Source organism: Eptatretus burgeri, chromosome 2 (genome assembly GCF_056783735.1).
Source record: "Eptatretus burgeri isolate ZD-2024b chromosome 2, Ebu_testis_v1, whole genome shotgun sequence".
NCBI lineage: Eukaryota > Metazoa > Chordata > Myxini > Myxiniformes > Myxinidae > Eptatretus > Eptatretus burgeri.
The window spans coordinates 150,396,075-150,408,857 of record NC_140962.1 but is presented as its reverse complement, the minus strand read 5'-3'; the positions used below and the strand labels follow the sequence as shown (position 1 = coordinate 150,408,857).

The following is a 12,783-nucleotide window of genomic DNA, read 5'->3' as shown; positions in this document are numbered from 1 at the left end:
ATATATATATATATATACATATACATATAAAGAATTGGTGCATTTATTATTTTGGTATAAAGATTTATCATTTACAATTTGAATTATTAGATAAGAGGACGTATTTATTTCGACAGAAGTGATGATATTTACAAAGGTGTCCACAAAGGTAAACGAATAATAATATACACTCTAACTTCGGTGGTGTCTCATGATCATCGGATTGGGGTGACAAGGTAAGGTTGGGAAATGTGGGGTCAAGGGGCGGCGGGGAGGGGGAGTTTGGAAATGGTGGAATTATTTTCTCACACCAGAATCTGCCCATGGATACTCTGAAAATGGAAAAACTTGTGGCAGGAACACATTGGCCAAGTCGTTGGCTCAGACATTCACATACAAAAATGCATACATCTGACATACCATTGTCTGATTGTTTGTTTGTTTGTTTGTATAATTCATGAATCAATGAATTGTTGCTTGCTTCATTTTCTTTTCAAAGTTAGTTTGGTCACTCCAAAAAAATGTTATTGTGCATCCCTTCACGAAACAACGAAGACTTATTAGAAGAAGAACATATTGGTGTGAGTGAGCACCTTCCATAAGTGCATTCCCTTTTAAAATGGGGAAAGGGGTGGGGAGGGTGGCATGAACCTATTTCTTGGTGATTCCCACCTCTGTTTGCTCTTCCTCTTCCTGAACCTGCTGTAATTGGGATGCAATGCTCTGCATCGATTGTGATACATGAGGATACTTTGCAGCCAAAACACCCTGCACACAATAAAGAAACAACAGAAATGAAGAATCGTGAACCTCTGTGGATGATGAAAAAGGAACATCCTGCACAAAATGAAAAAAATATATACATTTGTGAGAAAAGGCACAGTGATGATGATGGTAATTCGTTTCAAATTTTTCATAATCTCTTTTCTTTAAGTCTACAGCTGTAAGACAAAAAGTCCCCAAATTACATTAACCACAAAAACTGTTTATCAATCGTCTTGAAGGTAGATGGTTGGTGAAGCTGCCATGATTACATCACCATACATTTCAATAATGACAAAATTATGTGAGAGGTAGCTGAATTGATCATATATATATATATATATATATATATATATATATATATATATATATATATATATATATATATATATATATATATATATATATATATATATATATATATTGTTGTGGTTACCAAATTCGCAAACCACCATTCAGGTCCCTTAGGTGAGGTATCTCGGTAAGTACATGTGTAGTTAGGCCCAAACCCGTTGTCTAGTGGGAATACATGTCATTTATGCGTGCTGCGACTCTTCAGGATAGCCGTTTTTCTTTTGCTATCTTTATTTTGGACCAACCGCCATGATTACCACCACAACCACAACATCAACCACCAACCACAACGCCGCTTCACCAAAACCGCCACGACCTTCCCGTCACACCTCGCAACCGTTGCATCGCCACCGTTCTTGCCCCGCTGTGGGTACCGGTGTTGGACTCGTGCAGGGCGCGCGCCGAACAGCGTGTACAAAATCACGGATTTTGTGCTTCAAAAACGACACACGCCCACTTTTTGCCGTCCAATCGGTGAGCGAGGGGCGAATTGGCCCCGCCCCCAGGGCGATCGATATATGCAAATTTATGGATCAAAAAGCCTTCACGCCCACTTTTTCTCGGGCCAATGGGGAGCGAGGTGAAAGGTCGAAGGGAGGGGGTCAAAGATGAGAGGGCGAAGCTACGGGGCTGATAAAAGGACCGTGTTCGTCAGTCCAGAGAGTCGAGAGGCGGAGAGTAGGAGAGTAGGAGAGTCCAGAGGCGGAGAGTAGGAGAGTCGGAAACAGAGAGTCAAGACTTCGCGGGCGGTGGAGTTGGCAAGAAGGAGCTGGTCGGCGTCGTGTGTTGGAGTCGGAGCTGAGGGGACGGAGCTGTGGAAAGGCAGCGACACCAGACGAGGGGGTGCTCGCGTCGGGAGCTGCACCCCAGGGAGGCCGACAGCGCGACCTGGCCGAGGTGGAGACGCTCGTCGCGGGATAATAAAAATCCTCTATACCCCGAGCATCAGCAACCCCCTCCTGTTTCCCCCCCGCGCTGAGATAGTGCGACCAAGGGGGCCCCTTTCCCACCCCCTACCAGACACTGTCCGCGAGGCCCGCGGAGTCGAGGCGCCATCGCCGCTCCGCGTCTCATCACCAGACGGGTAGGCGCGACCCGGTCTCGGCCTCAGGCCCGCCTCATCCTTGAGGGTATTCTTTCCTTGGTTTTGGGTATGTGTTGTCGGCGCCGTCTGTGAAGTAGAATCGTATAAGTGTTGCCGTGTGCTCGGTAGTCGGTATTAGCTCTGCATTGTGTTTTCGCTTTTACATTTGCTTTTTGTGTAAATTACATTGTGTCTTTTCTGTGAGCATTTGGTGGAATTGTATATGTGTGCTCCCGTGTGCCGCGAATAAATGTGCTTTGTGTTGAACTGTTTCCCGCTTCGCTTCGTCTTTTCCTCTATTGAATCCCCATCTTGCTTCACGTAAAGGGTTGGTAGTGGGCTGAATACGCCCGATAATTAATCGAACCGTCGAGGTCGACGATAACACCGCTCGGTTATTCTGATAGTACGGAACAGGTCGCTTAAGTGGCCCGTGTCCGAAGTCGACCTGCGGCGAGGAGCGATCGCCCGGTCTACCCTCCGCGTGGGTACTTAGGTAGGTCGAATTTGGCGAGCAACCCTATCCCACGCGAGGGCTGATTGGCTCGATCGCGGTGAGACCGAAAGGTCCACCCGTGACTGGTTCCCGGCGTTAGTCCGAGAGGGTCACGACTGGATTGTCCGTCCGGTGGGCGACGTGCCGCGATTCGAGTTACGTGGCCGTCAGCACGCCGGCGGGCGCGAATACCGCAACACAGGTCGTGCGATACAAATTCATCGCCCTCCTCTCGGCACTGGTATCGGAGAACAGGAAAACGGGCTCTCCTGTCTCCGGCTAAATTCACGGGAATCGGTCCAGGGGTGAGAGAAGCGACCCCCGATTCCCTCCAAATTACGAGCGAGCGAAATTAACCCTTTAAGAGAAGCAAGATGGCGTCTCAAGGCGAGCGGGAGCCGGGGGTATTAGAAATGGATGTAGAATGTGTAGGATCCATGGTCCAGGATGGAATCCCCGAGCAGGAAATGTTGATTGTGCAGGAACACGGACTCGCCCAACTGAACCCAGAGCCCGAAATGGGTGCGGCAGCGGCCGCAGTGTATGACACCTCCCCCCCCCCTCTCCACCAAAACCCTTCCCCAACCCCTGCCGAAACGGCTCACTCAAGCGCACCCGACATGGCCCAGCTATTCGCAATGCTGGCGGCAATGACAGCGAAAATGGATGCAAACGCAAATGAATTTATAAACGAAATGAAAAGCATGGGCAAGCAAATGAAAAAAGAAATGAAAGAACTACGGGGTGAGACGCAGAACATGGGCCGATGCCTGCAGGCGGGCATGAAGGCCGTGACCAGGGAGCTGGGAATGGCGACTCCACGTGTCGGAACAAACGAGCTGGAAGGGGGTGCAACGGCTGACAGGCCCGCGGTGGAGGCGGGTAAGGAAAAAGTAATTCGGGAGACAAGAGACGAGGTGAAAGTAATTGGGAGGGAGAGAAAAGAACAATTAATACGGAAAGCAAGGATGAGGTACGCGGAGATCGTGAAAGAGCAAGGAGTGAAAAACAGGGAAGGACGGGAGCGACTTAAAGAGAAAGCAAGGTTGAACTACATAAAGATAAGGGAAAGACGCCAGAAAGAAGCAGAGACCAATAAACACGATGAAGACGGGGTAAGTGACGCACACACACAGGTAGTGGAGGACAATGGGGGTGAGCTGGCGGACTGTGTAGGGACCCAGTGCGAGCACCTGGATGGTCTCCTCCAGGAACGAGGGGAGGGAGTATGCCCCCTTGAGGAGAGTCACGACCAGGTGAGTTCGGTCGTGTTTTGCGAGGTTGAGGGGACGAGTGCTGTGGACGGGTGCACGGAGAGAAAATTGGGGGGTGTAGAGGCCCCGGAGACCCTTGTGGGGACGCGAATCCCCAGTGTGGTTGTCCCTGTGTGTGTGGTGCAAGGTGTGAGTGCGTCCCCGTGTGTGGAAGCGACCCCGTGTGTGAGTGGTGTGGTGGCGATGGTGCCGGAGTACGTGCTTCCCAGCACGCCGTGTGTGGATGAGGCACGGAGTGTGAGTGAGGCACCGCGGGTTAGTGCCCCCGCGTGTGTGGGTGAGGCACCGTGTGTGAGTGAGGCCGTATGTGTGGATGGAACGGCCAGTGTGAGTGAAGCACCGCGGATGAGTGCCCCCGCGTGTGTGAGTGAGGCACGGTGTATGAGTGAGGCACCGCGGGTGAGTGCCCTCGCGTGTGTGGGTGAGGCACCGCGGGTGAGTGCCCCCGCGTGTGTAAGTAGTATGGTTTGTGTGAGTAGTGAGGCACGCGTGAGTGAACGGCCGAGTGCAAGGGAGACCGTGTGTGTGAGAGAGCGGTATGTGAGGGAGATGTCGGTTGGCATGCGGGAGCACGCAGCCGCGTCTCCCGGTGTGAGTTTAATGGAGTGGACTGTGTGCGTCGTAACACGCAGGTATGCGTGTGTGGAATGGAGACGGAGACGGCGACATGAGAAGAAAGAAAGCCGAGTAGCGGCTGTAGTTGTTTCGGGGACCGTGCCGGGTTCGCCCAGCAGTGAGCACGAGGTCCGTGCTGTGCAACGCACGAGACCGCCACGTGCTCGCTTGCGAGAGTGAAGTCCCGGTCCGGAAACGCACGCGGTGGATTTGCCGATCCCGCGGACGGACAAAGTTTAGGCAGGTAAATGGATTTGGACCGGACGGGTTCTCCACGCGATCGTGTGTGTTAAGCTCCAACGGGCAAAGCACATGTGTTCGCGTGGGGAACCCCTCGAGACGTGGGGCTTGTGTTTTTTTTTTATGCGCACGGTGACGTCATGGCTGCACGTGTGGTTGGAATCCGGCAGGAGGGGTATCCCGGCCGGATGGTACCGTCCAAGGAGGGACGAGGTACACGTGCAGCTGCATGACGTCACGGGCAGGTGTAAAGTGCGCGAGCTCTGAGTTGCCGCGCAGGTGCTGCGCATGAAAAAAAAAAAAAAAAAACAAGCCTCACTTTCGGGTGCACAGGATTCCTGGGCAAGGGGTGAAAGACCCCCTTACCTGGGCACAGGATGGAAACTAGTTAGGGGGAAGGGTTAGCTTAGTTAGACCGACTTCATGGGGCAGGGGTAAGTCCTCATGGAGTCCGTGGAATGGATTAGTTAGAGGGATTGTAGCGAGATTCAGGTTGGGTAAATAATTTTTGGGACATTTGAGAACAGTGACAGACTTTGGATGTGTAGAGGGGACGTAGTTTAGCTACGTAGGTTAAAAGGAACGTGCTACTAGTTTAAGGGACGACGTGGGAGCACGAGTTAGTTAGGGGATGCAGTTAGGAGGATGGCAGAGTTCAGCGGTGTGTGTGTTGGAGAGTTGTGAGGTGAGTACATGTTGAGTGAGTGAGGCCAGCGGGTCTGTGTGTATGGAGTGAATGGGGAATGCATGGTGCGATGAGTGATTGGGGGGAGGAGTGACTCCCGCCCAAGGGACCCCGGGGTCAGTGTAGAGTGAGTTAGCTGGGTTAGTCAAATTTACAAAAATGGAGGTCGTTTTGCTGTTGGTGGGAATGTAGGCTCGAAACCCATTTGGAGGGGTGCAGGAGCCCTGTTGACGGGCTTGGGAGCGTGGCTGTGAAAGGTGAGTATCGCTGAGTGGGTACCCCGGGCACCAGGCTAGTCGGCCGTGGTAGGCCAAGGGCCCATGGGGGGCCGGGATAGCGTAGTGGGCACGGGTGCGCCTGCTTGGTGCGGGGGCCCGGGGCGCCATTAGCCGCGTGGGCAGTGTTGTGGGCACGGGTGACCCTCGGAAAGGGGCCCGGGAGGCCGGCCTGCCACGTGTGCGTTTCAGGGGAGGTGCCATGGGGGGCACTCCCCGGTGTTAGGGAGCTGGTAGGCTCGGAGGCAGTGTAGTGCCCGGGGGTGCCATAGCGGGAGATTCGGCAGAGGGTCGTGCCTGCCAAAGGGAGCCACGTGTCCTAGCCAGGAGACCGTGTGAGGGCACGGAGCGAAAATTGGGGGGCGAGGCCCGAAATTGTGAGGACACCAACACAGGCGACGGGAATCTGGGTTGTTAGAACCAATAGTTTAAGCGAGAGGCGCTTGTTGAAAGCCCCGGGGTAATTTAACAGTTAAATGGTTAGGGTAGATTAGGAGATGTACCCCTCCGCACCATCCATCCCCTCGCTCTCGTTGTGGGCCGCTGGGCCCACTTTGGGTTAGATCGCCGAACTCTGGGGAGGCCATTCTGAGGCTTCGTTGGGCCTCGACACAGGACGCTAGCTCTCCCTTATTCCCCTCCGGGAAGGGAACGTAGGGGTTGGGAGTAGGCTCGGTGACAGGATAGGTTAGCCGAACAAGGACGATAAAGGGGGTTAGGGGACGATTTATAGTGGGGAAGTAAAAATAAAAACAACAAAAAAATAAGTTGGGGCTAAATTGGGGTTTGACAAATTAAGGGAGTGGGTATGTACAGTGACAGGCAAAGGCGATAGGTGGGAGGGAGACAGGTAGGTAGGTCCGAGCCCGCCTTCCAAGTGGCCAGCACCACCGCACTCCCTCCACCAACCTCCACTGAACGGCAAAGGCTGGCCAACTTCATCGGCTGGCCGTGTTTTGCTTCAAGGCGGAGGCCGGCCAACTTCATCGGCAGCTGTTGTTTTGCTGCAAGGCCTGTGCCATCGGCTGGCCGTGTTTTGCTTCAAGGCCTGTGCCGGCCAGTTCATCTGCCGGCTGTGTTTGCCTGCAGCGGCCTTCTTCTGCGGGCTGTGTTGCCTGCACCTTTGCCATGCCATGCCCACTGCCCACGTTCACCAGCCCCGTTCAATTTTTGCTTTGCCCCCCCCTGTTCATTTCCATGTGCGCCAGGATCCGCAAGGCAACAGTTTGCAAGCTGCGAGAACTGCCCTGTTGGCAGCTACAACACGGGCCTGCAGTGGCGGCCCGTGCACCGTGTTTGCGTCCATCCATTCATCCATCCATTCATCCATCCATTCGTTGTGTTCATTGCGTGTGCCACTTGAGCTGGCACGGAGACTGCGTTTGTGCAGCCCATGCACCGTTGTGGTTCACTGCATTCGGTCCATCCATTCATCCATCCATTCGTTGTGTTCATTGCGTGTGCCACTTGAGCTGGCACGGAGACTGTGTTTGTGCAGCCCATGCACCGTTGTGGTTCACTGCGTTCAGTTCAAAAGGGAAGGCCTTGGACTGCGTGTGAGCAGCCAGCCACGTTCCCTGTCACCTGCATTGTTTTGAGCCAGAGACTGCATGCGAGCAGCCTGGCTCCCTGCTAACTGCTTTTATTTTGCAGAGTTCAATGATCCTGGGCCATGGTTTAGTGTAAAATTTGTAAGTTAAGGTTAAGATGTACTGTACATATGAGTGCGCCCCCGGCTTGTCTGTCTAGCGCCGGCAATTTTATTTAAGTCGTCCGTATGAGTGAGTTTGTTTAGATAGTTACGCAGCCCTCAGGTTATTTATTTTGGGGACACGAATACCATGAATGTCGCACTCAGGGATCCGTAGGTAAAATGTACTAGGGGAAAACTACACATGATGGCACACGAAAATTTGACGACTCGGGACGAGTCTGTAAAAAGGGGAGGGGGTAGTGTTGTGGTTACCAAATTCGCAAACCACCATTCAGGTCCCTTAGGTGAGGTATCTCGGTAAGTACATGTGTAGTTAGGCCCAAACCCGTTGTCTAGTGGGAATACATGTCATTTATGCGTGCTGCGACTCTTCAGGATAGCCGTTTTTCTTTTGCTATCTTTATTTTGGACCAACCGCCATGATTACCACCACAACCACAACATCAACCACCAACCACAACGCCGCTTCACCACAACCGCCACGACCTTCCCGTCACACCTCGCAACCGTCGCATCGCCACCGTTCTTGCCCCGCTGTGGGTACCGGTGTTGGACTCGTGCAGGGCGCGCGCCGAACAGCGTGTACAAAATCACGGATTTTGTGCTTCAAAAACGGATCAAAAACGACACACGCCCACTTTTTGCCGTCCAATCGGTGAGCGAGGGGCGACTGGCCCCGCCCCAGGGCGATCGATATATGCAAATTTATGGATCAAAAAGCCTTCACGCCCACTTTTTCTCGGGCCAATGGGGAGCGAGGTGAAAGGTCGAAGGGAGGGGGTCAAAGATGAGAGGGCGAAGCTACGGGGCTGATAAAAGGACCGTGTTCGTCAGTCCAGAGAGTCGAGAGGCGGAGAGTAGGAGAGTCCAGAGGCGGAGAGTAGGAGAGTCGGAAACAGAGAGTCAAGACTTCGCGGGCGGTGGAGTTGGCAAGAAGGAGCTGGTCGGCGTCGTGTGTTGGAGTCGGAGCTGAGGGGACGGAGCTGTGGAAAGGCAGCGACACCAGACGAGGGGGTGCTCGCGTCGGGAGCTGCACCCCAGGGAGGCCGACAGCGCGACCTGGCCGAGGTGGAGACGCTCGTCGCGGGATAATAAAAATCCTCTATACCCCGAGCATCAGCAACCCCCTCCTGTTTCCCCCCGCGCTGAGATAGTGCGACCAAGGGGGCCCCTTTCCCACCCCCTACCAGACACTGTCCGCGAGGCCCGCGGAGTGGAGGCGCCATCGCCGCTCCGCGTCTCATCACCAGACGGGTAGGCGCGACCCGGTCTCGGCCTCAGGCCCGCCTCATCCTTGAGGGTATTCTTTCCTTGGTTTTGGGTATGTGTTGTCGGCGCCGTCTGTGAAGTAGAATTGTATAAGTGTTGCCGTGTGCTCGGTAGTCGGTATTAGCTCTGCATTGTGTTTTCGCTTTTACATTTGCTTTTGTGTAAATTACATTGTGTCTTTTCTGTGTGCATTTGGTGGAATTGTATATGTGTGCTCCCGTGTGCCGCGAATAAATGTGCTTTGTGTTGAACTGTTTCCCGCTTCGCTTCGTCTTTTCCTCTATTGAATCCCCATCTTGCTTCACGTAAAGGGTTGGTAGTGGGCTGAATACGCCCGATAATTAATCGAACCGTCGAGGTCGACGATAACACCGCTCGGTTATTCTGATAGTACGGAACAGGTCGCTTAAGTGGCCCGTGTCCGAAGTCGACCTGCGGCGAGGTGCGATCGCCCGGTCTACCCTCCGCGTGGGTACTTAGGTAGGTCGAATTTGGCGAGCAACCCTATCCCACGCGGGGGCTGATTGGCTCGATCGCGGTGAGACCGAAAGGTCCACCCGTGACTGGTTCCCGGCGTTAGTCCGAGAGGGTCACGACTGGATTGTCCGTCCGGTGGGCGACGTGTCGCGATTCGAGTTACGTGGCCGTCAGCACGCCGGCGGGCGCGAATACCGCAACAATATATATATATATATATATATATATATATATATATATATATATATATATATATATATATATATATATATATATATATATTGCAGACCTGGGGTCGCGGGGGTACTACGAGGGTGGGGGTATCCCTGGTTCTCCCCAGACTCACCGAGAATAGCAAGCCGTCACACGAAAATCTTTGTGTCGCGGAAGGTCGCTAATCAACCGTGAACGCCACTAGCTTGACCACTTGACTTAGGGTCCTCCATCTGACACAGTTTACCTTAGAACACATCATCTCCTGATCAGGGAATCCAACCCTCAGCAATTATGGTATTATCTTTATTGGATCATGATTAATACGGCCGAGTTTTCCACGAACACAATGCCGGACTGATACGAGAGCCCATTAGTCAGGAATTATAACCTCCCGGCTAATCTACATACGGACATTGCTGGACCAATGGAAGAAAGGACAACCACGGGCAGATTGGAAACATACCAAGAATGATTTATTTAAAATGAGCGATGAGGGGTATGGGAAGGAGGGAGGAGAACTTCAGTGTTTTAATGGAGTTAAAGGGAAACCGGAAAAGGAAAAAGGGGAAATGCAATAAAAAAAAAGAGTATAATCAAGGTGTGCATATATAAAAAGGGAAAGCAAATGTGCACGTTGCAGACTCAACCTATGCCTTAACGACCAGCTAACACAACAGGGTACCCATCAGACAACACACACACAGGGAGACAAAATGACACTGGTATGTACGTCACCGTCACCCTCCCCAACTTGGTACTGCTCTCCACCACTGAGGGTCCACCAGCTCTGTCAGCAGCACAAACCATTGCATCCAGGACCAGGGAAGAAACGAGTGTGACAACCCAGGCAGAGAGAGAACAAGCGTGTTCCACAACCAACACCCCAATAACTTAAGGCAAAAGAAGAAAGAGCGCGACAACCAGGACCAAGATAGTTCAGGGGTGATGACAGAGAGAGGGCATTGGCAAGTAGAGCACAGCTTTGTAGCCCTGGGGGCAGGTGGGGCCCACGAGCTGCATGTCAGATCTCCCAAGGCAGCCTGGGACTAGTCAGCCACTAGTCAGCCACTAGTCAGCCACTAGTCAGCCAAGGCAGCCTGGGATCAGCCATTGGGCCACATCAGACCCCACGAGCTGGTCCCGTGCCAGCTAATGGATGGTTCCCCCGCAACCCTGCCCATTCTGCCACCCAGCCACCCAATATTCAGTCATTTGGTCCTTCCAGTTGTCGCCATGAACAGAGCTCCGCACTTAACACGGGGGGAATCTCTTCCACCCTCATGCTCCTGGGATGAACCCCAAATGTCCAAAAATGTTCATGCAACAAAGCCAGGGAATGGGGCAATCATTTCCAGGAGGCTGGGTCATGTCTTCGTTCATTTGGCAGTCATTTTGCGTGGAGGGGAATAAACGCGGATTAGGGAAATTAAATGCAGTACAGGGCAAGATGGCAATAAACTACATTACAAGGTAGACGTGCATACAGACAAACAGACACATGAAAGACTTTGTGGGGTTTTAAACAATAAAGGGGAATGGGAGAATTTTGGAGAATGGGAGAATTTTTGCTTACATCAAAAATGTATCAAGATTAACAAAATCACAACTAAACAATAGAAAATGTAAAACATATCCTTGTAAGAGATATCTCAACTCCTTTCATAAAAAAGAACAATTAGATCCACATTTGGAATATTGTAGCAATCATAAATCAACCATAATTAATGTCAAACGTATCGTACAAAGATTTCAACAAGTGTATAAAACACCCATTTGTGATATACGCTGATTTTGAAAGCATCCTTGAAAAGATAAATACTGTTTCTCCAAATCCAAATATATCACACACAAATAAATAAAATAAAATAAAAACATACCCCTTGTGGTTTCTGTAATTATATCAAATAATCTGTTGGTGATAAATACAGGAAGTTAGAACTATATAGAGGAGAAGATTCCTCCCAATAATTTGTAAAAAGACGGTATTCGATTATCTATGGTAATGAGAAACACCTAAAACCAATGTCCTGAATCAAAAAAAAAAAAAGAGAAAAGAAAATTTAGGCAACCACAGGCTGTCATTTGTGAGGAGAAAATTAGTGAGGGTCCAAAGGTAAGAGACCATTGTCATCTCACTGGTAAATATAGAGGTCCAGCTCATCAGAGTTGTAATCTCAAATTTTAAACTTCCCTCTTTCATGCCAGTATTTCTTCACAATGCTCAATATGACACACATCTTTATATAAATGAATTGAGTAAAACAGGTGGAGACATTTCAGCTATTCCAACACAAACCACAAATATATCTCATCCACAAAACAATCCCTACATCTCCATTAACTCATATCAGAATTCTTGACACTTTCAAGTTCATGCCAAGTACATTATCTGACTTGGTGTCAAATATTAAAAACTTTCTAATTCTCCAATCACATTTCTCAAAGCAAGAAGAGATTGAACTCCCATCACAAAAAGGGATATATCCTTATGATTATATGAACACATTTGAGAGGTTTAAAGAAGCTCAACTTCCCTCAAAGGAAAGTTTCTATAATAAGTTAAATAAAAGTCAAATAACGAATAAAGATTATACACAAACACAAAATGTTTGTAAGAAGCTTAATATAAAGAACCTTGGAGAATATCATGATTTGTATCGTAAAACTGATGTTCTTTTATTGGCTGATGTATTTGAGACTTTAGAACAGTCCGCTATAATAAAAAAAATTCTTTGGATTAGACCCTGCTCATTATTATACTTCTCCGGCATTAGCTTGGAATGTTATATTAAAAATGACAAAACAACCATTTGAATTAATTCGTGATATAGATATGCTCTTGATAGTAGAGAATGCTAAAAGAGGTGGAATATCACAAGTCTGTTCAAACAGATTATGCTAAAGCTTACAACAAATATCTTCCTAACTATAATGTTAAAAAAAGATCATTCTTACTTGATGTATTATGATGCTAATAATGTATATTGTTACAGCTGTGGAAATTCGCATTACAGCATGAAGGTGTAATGCTCCTGGGATATCTTATCGTAGGTGAGATATCTCTAAGTACATGTTTAGTTAGCCCCAAATCCGTTGTCTAGAGGGAATTTGTGTGATTCATTCAGGCTGCGACGCTTTGAGATAGCCGTTTTTCTGTTCCATCTTTATTTTGAACCAACCACGTCTCAACCGCCATCACACAACAACCACCTTAACCACCACGCCAGCCATCGTCACCAACTACAACCACGCTCCAACTCTCAGACAACAACAACACCAACAGCCACATCATCCCACATCATCGCATGATGCCATTCCCAAACGGCACCATGACCATCAAACC

At 50.0% G+C, this 12,783-nt stretch overlaps 1 protein-coding gene across 12 annotated transcripts in view; it reads right to left on the bottom strand.

The window, feature by feature from the left end:
- The window catches only part of LOC147033531 (E3 ubiquitin/ISG15 ligase TRIM25-like), a 472,162-nt gene that overhangs the window by 32,450 nt on the left and 426,929 nt on the right, over positions 1-12,783 (bottom strand). For 7 of the 12 annotated variants that reach the window (XM_085855241.1, XM_085855248.1, XM_085855287.1 and 4 more), the window contains one exon: positions 652-747. The exons of the other annotated variants lie outside the window; for them this stretch is intronic. In XM_085855241.1, coding sequence (XP_085711367.1) covers positions 652-747 — 96 coding nt within the window. The remainder of the gene's footprint in view (positions 1-651; positions 748-12,783) is intronic. 12 annotated transcript variants of the gene reach the window in all.